The sequence below is a fragment of the Botryllus schlosseri genome, chromosome 6 (genome assembly GCF_051294905.1).
Source record: "Botryllus schlosseri isolate E-star chromosome 6, Bs_hap1, whole genome shotgun sequence".
Taxonomy (NCBI): domain Eukaryota; kingdom Metazoa; phylum Chordata; class Ascidiacea; order Stolidobranchia; family Styelidae; genus Botryllus; species Botryllus schlosseri.
The window spans coordinates 29,686,133-29,702,399 of record NC_137241.1 but is presented as its reverse complement, the minus strand read 5'-3'; the positions used below and the strand labels follow the sequence as shown (position 1 = coordinate 29,702,399).

Sequence of the window (16,267 nt, the reverse complement as noted above, 5' to 3'; positions counted from 1 at the left end):
GGCCCGCGAGAGTTTAATAAAATCATCAAAAATATTGATAAAATGCGTACCAAAAATCGAATTAATGCAGGGACTTGATTAACCTTTTTCTTAGTATATTTCACCATAATAATCTAAGGCAGTGGTTGTCAAACGGAGGGGAACACCCTCCTTGGGGGTCGTGAAAGCATCTGACGGGGGCGCGAAGCTGAGCTCAACTGAATTTTTTTTCGCGCTCCGCGCGATTTACATACAATTCTAGGGTACGTACTTCCTATATTACTTTTATGTTCAATTTCTGGCGCGACAGCCCGATCTCAAGGCCCACGCAGTTTATAAGGTTTCAACTGGTAAACATCACAGAAATCCTAAACGACATTGACATAATTCGGATGATGAGTGTGATTTCAGATTGGCCAGGTCAGTTTTAAATATTTCAGTGGTGTGCTTATAATAACGATTCGCGCGTGTCTTAGATAGATTCGTTCTCTGTATGCGTACAATTAGGGTATTTATATTTTGTCTACACATAGTAGAAGCGTGTTTGAAGCTAACATGGGTATGATGCTGTCAGCATTGTGTGCCCTGGAACTGTACCAAAAGTGGAATTGCTAAATCTATGAACAGATCACTGCTCACAGATTCAAATTTCAATCCTGTTCTAAGAATCGGGACAACCGACAAATTGGTTATTAAAGTCGACCAGCCTATGCAATCTCGCCACTGTTTCTCACACTTGTCCGATATCATCAAAGTAATGTTTGGTTTGCATTGAATAAGCATAGGCTATATATTATCTCCATGTCATCACTATATGATATAATCAAATACCAATACTGCGTTTTGGTGTATAGTCCCAATTTTATATAGTGCGGCCCGCGAATGGATTCAGATGTCGAATGCGGCCCGCGAGCTTAAAAGTTTGCCCACCCCTGCCTTATGCTGACCAAAGACTTCGTTATATATACAAAATAAATATAGGTTTAATTGTCCATAGGCGCCTAAGTGACTGGCGCCGAGTGTTCCTGTCTTTGCAATCTGAACCTCACAAGACAAATACCATCCCGCTGGGAAAAATTTTATGCCGGTGAAGAAATACCAATTTGAAATCGTGTGCGTCTCTTAGTTTAGAAGCCTACGTTTGGGCGATTCTATATTTTTTGATATAGCAGACTGGAAGTCACGAAATAACATCATGTAACGAAGTCATATCAACGGGTCCGCCCGCTCGAAGATGTTTGATTATTAGTTATGGGCCCTCCCGTTTTCAAGACACTTCACTCAGCTCTACCGGTAAATCTAATTACGTGAGTAGAGAGGGCAATAAATTGATAGCATAATATATATGCAATCGCCGATCTGATTGACCGATTTTATCATAAATTATCGAAAATTTTCGCGCTTCGCGCCGACTCACAATACAGTACAGATGATTTCGTGACAAACGCGAACAACGTGATGGAGGGGTCGTTTCATCACCCTGTGGGAGCCCAAGACCCACGTTTTTGGGGGCCTGACGAGGTGCTGTTTCGTCCCTACCAACGGGTATACGCCCAAAGATGTTTAATTATTATTGAGTGGTCCTACCTTTTCAAACACACCTCACTCAGCTCTACCGGAAAATCTGATTACGTGAGCAGAGAGGAGATAAAAATTGATCACAATATATATGCAATTCCCGATCATACTGACCGATTTAGTCATGAATTCTAGAAATTTCCCGCGCTTCGCGCGCTTAGGCGACAAAAGCTTATTCACTAAACAAACTCCCAACGCATAACATAAATAGCGGTAAACAGGGTATCGCTGGAGGGGGGTCTGGGGGGCGAAGCCCCCCAGACGTTCGGTCTATAACCCTATGGGGGGCCCACGACCAAAGTTTTGGGGGGGGCCTGGCGAAGTGCTGTTACGGCCCTGCCTGAAACTTTAGATTAACTAATACAGTGGTGGCCAACCAGTGGCCCGCGAGTTAATTGTCGAAATAAGTAATAGGCCTGTTATAAAACAATCAATCATTCAGGTAGTTTATTATGATCTTGCAAGGCCAACCAAAAATCTGATTATAGCCTGACCGCGAAATTTGGCATGCGGATGATTAAAATATCAGTTCTGACGCATTTGCGTAGCCAGGGGCCAGCAGCCACATTTTTCGTAGATCTTCGCATATGCCAAGAAAGTAGGATATTTCGTGACAGATGTATTCGACTTGAAATTTTTCTTAGCGGTTCGCGCGATTTATTGCCACTCGCATTCTTAGTATTGGTACCCTCCTGAAAATTCAAAATACGCCCGATATACAGAGATGAGTCGAATTATCTTCGCAATTATGAGAGAACGTGTCGTCCAACATGCAAGTTCGGCTCTGCACTCACAGAAAGATTGCCGGCGATAAAACCTTTGCACAAAATGATAGATGCATGTTCGCCGAAGTCGATATTGATATGTCCTTGCCAAATGAGCCCACCCGCAATATATAAAATTCATTCATTAACCTTTCAAGTGGATAACGGATACGATAACTATAAGCTTTCAATTGACAAGCTGACATTAGATGAGTTTGACAATGAGTCCTGATATATGACTCGATAGTTAAGGGTCGGAGTCGACCGTACATGTTTGGAAGTAACAATGGTAAAGTTGTTCCCTAATATAGGTAGAAAAATATAACTATCAAAGAAACGAATACGAAAATGAGTAAGTAAAAGAGAGCACAATAAAATGAAGGAAACGGTTTCCGTTGTTGACGTGTGATCTTGTTTGCATGCAGTAGACGATAACAATCGGACCATAGTAGCCTACACATGAGTGATGCTGTCGTAACATAAGAACCATAGCAACAGGCTAAAAAGCTAGACAAGAGAAAATCTTGTTTCATCCAGCATTAGCTGTGTAATGTAGTTTGTGAATGCGTTCCGACGTCAAAATAGGCCGGCAGTGATTTTAGCGATGGATTCGAGATGGTTCGTCCCGTTTGAGGTCACGAAAATAGTTCCGCTTCCAGTCTCCTCCATTCTGCAAAGGTCGCGGTCTTCCGGCACCTGCGAATAGACTTCAACAACTAGATATAGCCTAATTCTTGTTGTCTAATTATTATCACAGCGAAATAACAACAATCTAGTTCTAATCTAATGAGATGCAATGTTTCTATGCTTTCATTTTAATTTTAATCTAATTTGTCTAATGTAACTATGCTCCCATTTCAATTCTGATTTAATTTCTGGTTTCTTGAAAATGCTACAGGAGTGCTTTACAGTGCGAGGCGAGCCATGCTCGGTGTACAAACAAAACATTTGCCGTTCTCATGCTGGAGAATGAAGTTAGATTTAATACGGTCTGAACTTGATTTCTTTTGCAAATTCAGTAATTTAAATTCTAATCCAAATTCTTAAAAATCTAATTTGGACAAAAGCTGTACCTAGAATTCTAAAATTTCCCAGCCCACCTGCCTGCAAAGTGCATGCAAATGCGTCCTACGATTGAACGGTTGAATAACTACGGTGACGGGTTTCGTCGGTACGTGTTTATTTGGGTTGTTGACACACTAAGTGACTGAGCTAAATATGTTGGTTGGAGTTACCGAAGGCCAGTACGTTCATTCGTTATTTCGTTAATATCAGCGGTTCTTAACGACAGGGTTCGCTGAGTCCGTCTCAGGGGCTAGCTGGATGTCGAGACACACAGCCAACTCATACAGCAGTAGTCACAATGATTCGAAGTCTATATTCAATATACCTCTTTTATATTGTGTGAAAATTATGTTTTAATGGTGTTTTGATCTCTTAACGCTGTTGTTGATACACACTGCAGTCTGCACAGTGTATAGTTGATGTTGCGCACCAGTATTCTATAGTAACTTATTACATGTGTTATGCCGTAGACGTAGAGTTTTGTGATCTTTTATGACTACGGGTAGTCGGAAATTTTAGGTTCGCTCAAGGCTTGCAGATTCGCCCACGGGTTTGAAAGGTTACCAGCGGTTAACGAACGCGGTTTATATATAATATTGAAAGTGAGTTGAATCATTGTTAACCGTCCAAATAAGCAATACTACCGGTACTGTCAATATCTCTAAAATGCGTGATAGTAATATATTGTTCATATCTACAGGCAGTAACCTGTCGCAATGGTTGTAACACCAAAACGACTGAATGATTAGCCTACCTCGAATATGAAAAATTTTGGGACATCTTGAAGTGCTCCTTTATGATATTCGTTGAAGTAGTTGACTGTACCGTTGATGTCTTGCTCCATCTGATACTGACTCAGCTTCTGCTCTGTAACGATATATTGAGTTTAGGAACAAGTAAGATCTACCAAATCAAAAACGATTGCGTTTCCCTGTGATTCGACTATCTCACAATCTATATTCCCTCATGTTATTATCTGCAGGCCAGAATTGGACTAGAAAATCCAAATTAGATTAGCATTAGAGCTACACGGCTTTTTCCAAATTAGATTAGAATTATAGCTGCACAGTTTTTTTCAAATTAGATTAGAATTACTGAATTCGCAAAAACTTGGAAATTGAATGAAATTGTGAATGGGAAATAAATACAGCAAAATCAGTTCATATTAAATCACAGTGCATTCCCATAACCATGAGAATGATTGACGTACGTACACCAAGCTTGGCTCGTTTTTTACTTGGATTAAATTTGTAATCAGAAAGAAATACAATAAGATCAAGTTCACGTCATAGGCAAATCACAATATATTCTCTTAGGCACGAGAATGGCAAATGTCTGTACAGTGTACGCCAAACTAGGCTCGTTTCGCACGATACGGTTCTTCTGCAACATTTTCAGGAAAACCAGCAATTAGATTAGAATTTAAATGAGAGAATAGAAACATTTAACAAATTAGCAATTAAATTTGCCGGCCTCTTGCTCGAATTAGTCTAATTAGCCAACTATTATTATCTAGTTGTCCGAGTCTGCTGCAGACCGGTGATCCATCCAACATATTTTTACTACACACTTTTCTTCAATCATCTCACCTGACAAAACGCCATAGAACAGAAAAAACGTGGTGTATCCGACGACCTTTCGGCACATACTCTGTCTGACCGCAAAATAGAGAGAATTTTGATCGCGAGCCATTTGGAAGTTAGGCCAGCGTACCGCGTCCGCATCTCTACACAATTTCTGTAGGGCACCTGTAACAAAAATTTCAAAAGTCATAGAGTTTCTTGGTGGTAGAGAACTTCAATATACAATTGCATGGTATATACTTTTTGAAATAAACCCGAACATTTTCGGCTGACACTCATTAGGTGTAATCGTCAGCGACTATAGTAGCCTATATAGGATTGGAAAGAACAGTGGGTAGCAACAATCGTATCACCGAATAAAATACTAAACGAAATGCGATTGCTCACATTGCCGATACTTGTAAATTACTACTTCTTCTTGTACTTGAGTAGAAATGTACGTCGTCGTCACTTCTGCGTGAGTACCAATAATGACTACTTTGGCCACCTGATCATTTCAGACACGTTTAATCATCAAAATGATAAGCGAGATGCAATAGTCACATTTTATGTTTCGTTTCTTGGTATCGTCTCCACAGAAAATCATCACAAGACCGTCTTGAGTTGCTGGCTTCTTTAACGGTTCCTTTTCGACGGCTACTATAGGGTCGAAATCGTAGTCGTCTTTTCTCCGCGGATTCAGTTTACTGTGAATTATGATTGAGATCACAAGCACAGTTGACGAATTTCTATATCGTATCACTATCATCATCATCATAATTGATTTATTAGCAATTTTATCAGTTCAATACACCACAAAAATGCGATACAATGAAAGGATAGGGAGGTGTCGAAGCGACTTGGAGTAGTCTATTAAATCAGACACCCACCTTGGCCTAGGCGATGTAAAGAGGAAGCATGCACACTGAATGAAAACTAAAAGAAGATAGTATAGAAAAAGCAAGCGACAAAATGGGTGGCATGTCATGGAAGGCGAGATCGATAGGTCAGGTCGTGGTCCACTAGATAACCATGTTATTCTCTCTCTAGATATTGGTCATCCTTTAATATGTTTAATATAATATCAAGGTAAACAGAGGTTTGTTTAATACTAGTAGCTTAATACAGCCAAATACTCCAATTTTCAAATACTCCATTTTTCAGATCAGACCGATCTAGACTAGTCGTTAAGCTCACCTGAAAGCCCCTAGCAGTTCTCTATCCAGGTTGAACGGCTTCGAACTACCAATCCCGAGATTAATATTGAATTCTTCTCTAGATTCAATCTCTCTGTGACGTATCTCCTCCTCTATCTTGTTTTGTATTCCCGGCGGCTTGAAAGCAGCGGAACCTGCAAAAGTGGAAGCAGCGATAGATTTGAGTATATCAATCGTTGAATTCGACACAACTGGTCATGCATGGACAACTGGAGAATTCTAAGTGTCCAAGTTGACTTGCTAGAGCCAAATGAAGGTAGGCCTAATCTAATTCAAAACTAATCTGTGAAATGTTTACATGCATCAATCTTAAATTGTGCTGTTCCTGAAAATGCTACAGAGGAAATGTATAGTGCGAAACGAGCCAAGCTCGGTGTACATACATTTTCCATTCTCAAGCCTGCGAGAATCAACTGTGACTTGCTAAGGACTGAACTTGATTTTTGTTGTATTTCTCTCTGATTCAATTCAGTTTCCAAGTTTCAGCGAATTTGGTTATTCTAATATAATTTGGTGATCACTGTGCAGCTATTATTTTGATTTTAATCTATAGTTCGGAAAAGATTAACATTTTCTATAATTGACCAACTCTGCTCGAAGTAACCGATTTAATATAGCGCTTATACGTACGTACATGCAACACAATTAGCTAGCGTTACCATATTTTGAGATCCGAAAAAGAGGACGCACTTTCTACAAGTTACAAAATATGAGGTTTTCATTCTTCAATAATACCGGAAACTTTACTGATAATATTGATGGGTTGACTAAAATAAATTGATAATCCAATTTTCTGACTTTACTCCCGCATTTCTAGTAATATCTGTACGATCGCCGGACTCCCAAAGCTATAAAGGAGGACGAATTGTGAAAAAGGAAATAATTTGGCAGTCCTCGGACCACATTTGAGATTTCTTGAAAACGAGGACAAATCCTCCCAAATGAAGACGTATCGTAATCCTAAATCAGCTAATTGCCTCACAACTAGCCATGAACGAAATTGTAAGCGAGGGTAGAACCGAAATTGATGATACAAATTGAAACTAGAGCTAGAATATGCGATGAGGAACTTACCCATCGCGACTGTGATTGCTACCAATGTACCAAAGTCAATCGAATCTAGCTTTTCACCAACGACGGCACGTGATATCGAGACATAGTTGCATAACGTCTCAAATGTACTGACTATTACATAACAAAGGATAACCTGAGGAGAAATACAATAGATTTACCAGTAAAACTACTTCAAGAATCACCACCCGAAAACTCGGCGCTTTATGCCAGCTTTACCGAGTATTTTGTGTGCGCATATCATTCCTAACGATACAACAAAGTATTATATACCGTACCACTAGATAGGCTATCTAACTTTCTGTGAAATGTCAGCTGATGACTAGTCGATAACCCGTTTCTGACATCGTGTCAAGCCTTGTTCAACTATTACGCGAGGGACACTTGTGTTTGCTCAAGCGTGGCGGTAATAACAAGAACTATTGTCATCGCGACAATACCAGCTTTCGCGCGTGCCTTTAACAAACAAAGCTACCTTCATACGGCAGGTTACGACTTGAGTAGTCCGATCCTTTAGTATCGCGCGTATAGTACTTACAGTACGTTGCTGATTTACGAGTAGGACTCTGTGGAAGACAACCTGGATGTTTCAGTCACCATATGGATACCATATTTTGATATCCGGAAAAGAGCACTTTGTACAAATCCCAGAATAACGGTTCATTTGAAAATTTTCACAAGAAATACTTTTGTGTTGACTAAAAAACACAAATACTCCCGCAAGACACAACGTTTTTATTAGTCTCACTTACGTTGAAATCCAGATTTCGCGTCATTTATGGCGTTTTTTAATTGTGCCTTTACAATCGCCTGTCTGCCAAGGTATGAAGGAGGAAGAATTGCCGAAAAGGGGAGCATTTCGGCGTCCTCGGAGGACATTTTCGATTTCTTGAAATTGGAGAGCAAATCCTCCTAAAGGGGGACGTATGTTATCCTTAGATCACCATGCATCACGCTAATGAGTGAAAGTGTCATCGGCACCGCGTGAAATAATCGGTAACCTAGCATCACAACAATTTGAAAATTCTACCTATTCGCAGTGTCAATAGCCGTTTTGCGTTATACGCGAATATACATCCCGCATTTCTGAAGTCTCCGCCTGCGGTTCAACTGCCCCATTCGATCAAATCTACTTTTTTAAACTACACATCTTCACAACTTCACGTTAGCAGTTTTCACGGGTCTGGGAAGTCGCTACTTTAATGGTAACCTGATAGCAACTTCTACTTTTTCACGACACTCTAGCGGACTTATTTTTCAAACTACACGAGTACTTTCCATACCTTGCGCTTTTTACCTCTACCCGAGGTGCAGTTTCCACATGACATGGAAATCAAGTAGAAATTTAAGGCGTTGTTCGTCTGGAGCACCAAAACGCTGACTACTTTGATCAACTATCATTAGGGTTGCATTCAAAACAAAAATCAATATAGAACTAACATATGTTTGAAACGTGACAAGAGGGCCAGATTTCAAAACATGTTTTCTTCAAGCCAAATGTCACGAGTCTTGAAATTGTGACGTCGCAGTGAAGTGAGTGACATTGGCAATTGAAAATCGACGGTAAATACGGCTCCTTTGACCAGTACATTTCGTGTACGTCGACTATATCGGGTGCAAATCGTTCAGGCTCTCGCATGTTTTCTCGAAAGTATTTACTCAACTACTGCATAATTATACAACATTTGTTTTAAAATGGCATCTTCTATATCACTGTATATAACATGTTTTAAACGAAGTGTTTTAAATGCAACCCTAATGTAGCATCGCACTGTTGCCTACCTCCGCCGCCGAACTACCGCATAAACAAAACAATTTTCGATGATTATCTCATTATTGTAGAACTTATAAAATGCTACATAAATTCCATCATAACGTCGCACGGCGCGGACTCTCGGGTGTGGTTTCCTGTACTCGTTCTTCTCCGCATGGTGCGCCGGCTGCCGCTCGGATAATCTGTCAAAGTAAGAAGTTCTAAGCAGGGTTGGACAACCAGAAAATTTTCAGCTTTACCACATCATATTAGAATTAGAATCATAGTTGGTGTATTTTCATAATGGATAGCAATTAGCACGAGCACGAGCACGAGAATGACAAATTTCGTCTGTACGCTAGGGTTGTTCAAAAATAATATCTTTTTCTCGGATTCGGAATTTTCAAACCCTTGTGCCGTCACATCTACCAGTTGGAATTGAACCAAATTTGGCGGTCAGCGTGATTTTAGGCAACCTAACAATTTATTCAGTGAATTGCCGGAATCTGAATGAAGAGTTATTTTCTAACGACCCTACACCAAGTTTGGCTCATTTCACACGATACATTTCTCCTGCATCATTATCCGGAAAACACGCAGAGAATAGATTAAAATTGAACTGAGGGCATAGCACATTTGAAAAATCAGTTCACAAAACAAATGACCAGCATTACGCTCAAATTAGTGATAGAACTAGAATTAACTTGTTGTCCGAGTTTGGTTCCTAGTAGGACCAGGAAAAATAGAGTACCCGAGTGATTCGATTCTGAATCGAGCATTATTCGTCTAGTATTCTAGGATCACTCATGACGTGGAAAAGGTCAAATATGCACCATTTATGCTACCAGAAAGAATATAATACCAGTTCTTTCTACATCACATCAAAGATTATTTGCTATATTCTTTCGACCATGCCTGACTTCACACATATGTCATCAACGTGCGTAGCTTTGTTCTACATGTTTGGTAAGCTGCAACACGACCAATCGATGCTTTTTTTTCAGCAGTAAAATTGATATTGAAGCTATATAGTTATCCTTGATAAATTAACTCTTAGTGACACGGACCGTACCATTTCAGTACTCAAAACATCTCCCACTAGTCGACTTCAGTCATCATAAGGGATACTAGATTCAGTTCCGAATACTATGATCATTGTGCCCAACCCTAATTTGAAGCAGCTGTCAAGTCGTGAGTTACGGAACCAGGCACCTCGTTACGCTTTCCCTTGATTCCGAAGCTTGTCAACTCGCTGAACATACGCGTGTAATCGTCTCCGTCCTTAGTGGACACGATAATGACGGTTGCTTTGTCGTTCGGTCTCGAACCAGACTCTATTTCAAACTCCTCTGGTACCTGAGAACAGAGGTTGTCAAACTAGTATTGGTTTATGATCTAATAGAAGCAGAAGTTTAATGCCATAAACTTATATTCAATTACAAGCAGATTTGGTCTTGAAGTAGTCACCGACGGTGCTCAAGTAGAACTACAAGTGATTCCATAAATTTACACCCGAGTAGAGATTCACAAATAGAAGTAGTAGTCTAAAATCATAACCACATGAGGAAGTGAATTACTTCGAGAAGTAGAAGTACCTCGTTACTGACTACTTCTTTATGGGCGGTATATCTTTTCCTACACTCCAACATGACTTGAAAGCCATGCAAGCACATTGATCTAAATTAGCAGCCTCGTACCTCGAAAACCATGATCTTCTGTGTGGCGGGGTTGATAGCGTCCGCCATATCAACGATCTGACCAATTTCCCACTCGATCTTGATCTTCATCTCCTGGATAGTCGAAGGGCACCCGAAAGCTGTAGAGATGAAACCAAGCAAGGAGAATTCATTCCGGTAATCAGCAAGTCGCTAAAACTTTTATCTACCAAACACGGTGCAATAAAAGAACCAGAGATGGAAGTAGTCAGCGTTCCTGCTAAAGTAGAATTTACGTGAAGTAGAAATAACGTCTTCCATATTCAATTAATTTTAAGGAGAGATTTCCAAGACGGGCCAAAACAAATGGCGAGAGAGAGAATTCTTTTCTTCGTCAACCATGAAATATAGCAAAGGCAATGTACACAAACATTCACGTCAAATAGTACATATCTTTTTTTATATATTTTCCTAAATTATATTCTACACGGTTAATCATAATATGAATCAATTTTTTCTCTCAGTCGAGTAGCACAGCAACGAGTAACGAAATAAATAAAAGTAAACAGAAGACAGCAACACTAGTGAAAACGGTTTTCGTTGTTGACAGTGTCATCAGAAAGTAACTATTTGACCCATGTACACAGAGGTAATATTACTGTAGCATAAAAAATGAAACAAAACAGTACACCTTTTTCAAAATACATCACTGTGGTTATGAGATATTCTTTCATCACTGTGGTCACGAAATATATTCTTTCAAGTACTTAGATAAGATAAATTTGCAATAGCGAGCTTCAAACTAATAAGGAAGAGTACGGTTAATAGTTGGTAAGTTGTTCCAAAATTCTGTGAGAATCTCGTGTGTTAATGATGAATTGAATTGGGGCATTGAAAAAAATTATCGAAATAGTCAGGTAATGTTCTCTCATTACATTGCTGCTTCAGGATTTTTACAATTTCAAATTCATACAAATCCGAGACCTTGAGAATGCATAATTTTCTAAATTCCGGACTGACACTACTACGGCAGGTATATTGGATATAATCCTAATGGCTTTGTTTTGTAATACCTGGTGCTTGTTGATATGCTTCTTGTAAGAGCAGCCCCACACTGTTATTCCACATGTAAGATGCCAACGGACGCGTGCATGATAAACAGGTAGGAGAAGTGACATTGGAACCAGGCGATTGAGTGCACCAATGCCACTAAGATATGTTGCTTGCTATGTAGTGTAGTTTGTTCAAAACATGTTTAAAACAGTGTTTTAAAAAAAGTCGTTTTGAAAAATAAAACTTTTTCAATTGTATAATTACAAAACAATTGTCTAATATTACGGTCACCATACGTCCCCCGATTTGTCGTTTTTGAATAAATGTCCTCCTTTCGCCCAAACGTCCTACTTTTTGACAATTTGCCCTCTTTTTAGCCTAAAATGTCCACAAAGACCACGGAAGACGTTAGAATTCGGCCTAAAAGATAGACGACGGATTACGCGGGAGTCAAACTTGAAAAATGAATTTGTCAACATTGATAATTATATTATGATATGATGTGAAAGCGGGTATTTCAAGAGTCGGCAAAATGCCTCGTTTTTCTTCAAGTCAACATCACAGAACTATATATGTAAAAAGTGGGTGCTTCGGAAGTCGAGCCAGAGTGATGTCTTTTTAGTCGACACTACAGGATTTCCAGTAGATATTTCAAAATCGGCCGTTTTCAATTTCAACAAACTTGACTTTTCTGATTTGATAAAAGTGTCCTCCTTTCCCGATTCCAAAATATGGTAACCTACTAATATCTTCTAAGGATATGTGGTGTGAACCTGCGGACGATTTGCGCCCAATATAGTGGACGTATACGATTTGGAATGGTGCAAAGATATATTTTTGTTACGTTCAAGACGCGAGTCTGAAGCCTTTTTCGCCAAAGTAGTCATCTTTACCCAATATTTTCAATTGTCAATGTTGCTAAACTGCGACGTCACAATTTGAATACTCGAGACGTCATGGTTAATAAATAAAACAATAGAAAACATGTTTTACAAACGGGCCAAGTTTGTTTCAATTTGATTTTCGTTCAATTGGAAGCACAAAATGGAGAATGAAAATTCTCAAATTTGATTGAACTCTCGAAAGTTCTACTTTTTCTAAGACATATCTTCAAGTGAAAGCAGAAAGGAAGGTCTCAACAGATATCCAGTAAGTAGCTTTAAAAGTAGATTTGGTCGAGGGGTCGCACGTTTTTTGCAGTTAATCTGAGGTGGTGGGTGGCTAGTTGCAAGATACATCTTCGCGCCTCACGCAAAATAACCAATGCCGATACAGCTACAAATAGGTGAAATCTTCGAGAATACTTTCAGCAGTTACTGTGACGGCTATTTAACGATGCTCTCACGACGATTTTGTACATAAAATTGATGCAAACCCCTCTGCTGTTCAAAATACATAGCATTGCCGAAAAAAAAGCGGCAGCAGTCTAAAAAGATGACCAGTACAGGGATGAATGATGGATGTACTGTATAGGTAAAACCTACCTCAATTAACGACCACCTCTAAAAAGAGTACTCACACGAAAAAACACCGCAGAAGACCAGGTATCGAGTCAAATCCATAGGATGATACTCCGGATGGTTTTGCATTTCTATGATCCGTTTCAGAGCAAAGTACAAAGAATCCACTTCCCCTTTGTCGCTCGCGGGCCATTTCAAGACCTTCAATTCGGGCCAGAAATGTCTGATCGTCCCTGCAGCCAAAAGAGTCGAAGATTTCTTTCGTTAGTAATGAAATACAGAAGGCAATAACCACACAAATCCAGAAATCAGATAAGTTTTCAATTGCCAAACTGACATCAGATGCTACTGACAGGGAGAACTGATATGACTAAAGTTTACAAGTCCGGGGTCACTCGTAAATACTTGAAATGTAAAGAAAATCAATTTCTGTCCTCAATCAGGCAGGAAAAGAGCAAAGAAAAGAATATGAGAAGAAGTTCATGCAAGAGATCACTAAATGAAGACAACGCCTACTAATGTTGACAGTGTCAGTAGCAGACAATAATAATCCGGTCAAAGTACGCAGTGCTGATACCGTAGTAACATATGAACCAAAACAACAACTGCATTTACTCAAAATAAGTCACTATATGTTAGGGCTGGGCAAAATCGAGTACCTGAGTGATTCGATTCTGAATCACGTAAAATGCTTCGAGTCGAGTAATCGAGTATCACTCATTATGACGTCATAGCAGAATATTATTTGTCACAGTTCAAATATGTACCTTTTAAACGACCACATAGAATATAATACCTGTCATCCATCACATCAAACATACTTTTGTATTTTTTTCGACCATACCGATTTCATTGCACTTGGTGACAATATTGCGGGATGATCATGACTTCGGAAATGTGCTATTTAAAGTAACGTTCGCAGCTTTGTACTTCATGTTTCGTATGCTACGATACGCCCGATCAAGGTTTCAAGGCTTCAACAGTGAAATTAGTATAAACTCGTTCATCGTTGATAAACTCCTTGTTGATAAATCAACTTTCAGTGGCGAGGAGCGTATAATTTCAGTACTCGAAAATATCGTCTTTTACTACTCGACTCGAATCATTAAAATTAATACTCGATTGAGATTCGAGTACTCGAATCATTGTGCCCAGCCCTATATATGATATGATAAATTCTTGACGCTATAGGATCAGATCTCTTTGCGGTCGCCAGTTTCAAACTTACGTTTCAAACACCGCCTTCTTTTGGGGTCGTAACAAAGAAGGTAAACCCGTCTATCGTTGTCCAAGTCGAATTCACTTGACCCTCGACCGCAAGACAGTAACCCTTGCAAAATGAAAATGCAGACATTAACTACATCCATGGCCGCAACTGCCGCACCCTAAACCAGCTTAGGGCAGCCCACAAGATCAAGCTTTACGAGATGTCTTTTAGCAAGTATACCGTTTCTCGTTACTCCCAATATTGATTCCTTAGTCGCTGAAAAGCGTTGATGATCATGATAATTTAGCTGTATTTGTATTTCTTCAAAATGAAATATAACTTCTTTTCAGTGGGCCTCGACCGTTTTGAGTTGGCGACCCCCGTCTAAGAACAATCTTTCAATTTTCAAAATTCAGATTATATAAAGCGAGTATTGTTCCCTTAAGATGCTCAAGTCAAAGCGTAAGTAGCGAGCTATAATAAATTGGTCAATATTTCCAGTGCAGCGGTCGCAAATTATAGTTTGGACTCGCTGCTATCATGCTGTGATGTCACTGCAATTGCTCATATTTTTACAGATACATATTTTTCAAAGTGTGATATCGACTCGATATTATTGGGTAACCAATCACACCAAACACATCGCAACGAGCCATACGCAGCTTTTATGTGTAAACCGTGAATGATCTTACTTGTAAACACCCCCCGCATTCTTCTGCTTGGAGAAGCTGGAGTAGCAGCCATGGCGTTCAATTTGAGCGAATCTATATTTGAAATCTTCAAGTCCTGCGGGTTCGTAGCTTCCCCTTGCGCCAGCGCGTCCGGCATAGGCAAAGGAGTGTGTGGAATAAGATCGTCCGATTCTGGACACTCCTGGTTTACAAACGACTCCTGCTGGGATGACAACGTGCCCCGAAGCGAACTCTCAGCGCCTTCTGGTCGAGTCGGAGGGCTTTGTGAAGGGTCAGGCACCAGCCTATCAAGACCTTCGTCCAAACTGATATCAGCCGCCGATCGCATACCACCGCATGCAGCGCCTGGAATCAGAATTATGGACCACTAGGAAATTTCAGCCATTCAAAATTAGAACAGGATTAGAATTATAGCTACGATAAGTAGTTTTTTCCAGATTACATTAGAACGAGAATTACTGAATCCACACAAACTTGAAAATTCAGTTGCACTCCGAATTATAAATAAATACAGCAAAAATCGAGTTCAGATCGTATCAAAGCGGAGTTTGTTCTTATCAGCACGAGAATGACAAATGTATGTACACCAACCTTGGCTCATTATGCACTATTGGATACAGTTCTGCCGCAGCATTTTCACGAAAACCAGTATTCAGATTAGAATTAGAATATATGGTGAAAGTTGATGTTGGAGATAAATGTCGATAGCGACGAACTTACCCATGTTCCGCTTCTTTCGAAACTTGTAGCTGCCGATAAAAAGTTTCTATGATGATCCTTTGCACTTTATAACTTAACCGAAAACTAAAATCTCATTACAAAAGCTATAGAGAAATTGCAACGCCGGATAACTCCATGGTATTCACTCAGTGCGCCGTTAGTAGTCAGCAGAACTCCATAATTCACCCACACACACCTGATCGGAACATTTTCATTGACTTAACGGCTTACATCTGCTAGCACTGAACACTCGCTTCCAATACACAGGACTGACCGAGATTTCTATCTATAGGTAAAGCCTGAATTCTAACGCGCGAAATAGCAATCAACAGATTGCCAATTAAGCCACGCCATTCTTGCAATAACAAGGTTACTATCCTTGAAAAGTGTCACGTGCGCAGCTTGAATACGTTCATGTCGTCTGTGTGGTAATTCTTATCCCGTTTCAGTTGTGAGCGTTTATTATATTAACGTACGTTGATGATTAGGCA

At 39.7% G+C, this 16,267-nt stretch overlaps 2 protein-coding genes across 16 annotated transcripts in view; both read right to left on the bottom strand.

Moving 5' to 3' along the window:
- Window positions 1-16,267, bottom strand: part of LOC145440621 (inositol 1,4,5-trisphosphate-gated calcium channel ITPR1-like) — a 214,386-nt gene that overhangs the window by 194,477 nt on the left and 3,642 nt on the right. The window lies entirely within an intron of this gene.
- LOC145440689 (uncharacterized) lies at window positions 9,052-15,922 on the bottom strand. 2 transcript variants are annotated; one of them, XM_080318415.1, is made up of 7 exons: window positions 15,777-15,922; window positions 15,057-15,401; window positions 14,386-14,487; window positions 13,217-13,390; window positions 10,687-10,805; window positions 10,202-10,345; window positions 9,052-9,192 (listed from the first exon to the last, which is right to left on the bottom strand). In XM_080318415.1, exons 1-7 carry the CDS (start codon window positions 15,778-15,780, stop codon window positions 9,106-9,108), a joined length of 975 nt encoding a protein of 324 aa, XP_080174541.1. In that variant the 5' UTR covers window positions 15,781-15,922; the 3' UTR covers window positions 9,052-9,105. The 2 variants fall into 2 exon arrangements, with proteins under 2 accessions (XP_080174541.1, XP_080174542.1); XM_080318416.1 differs by lacking the exon at window positions 14,386-14,487.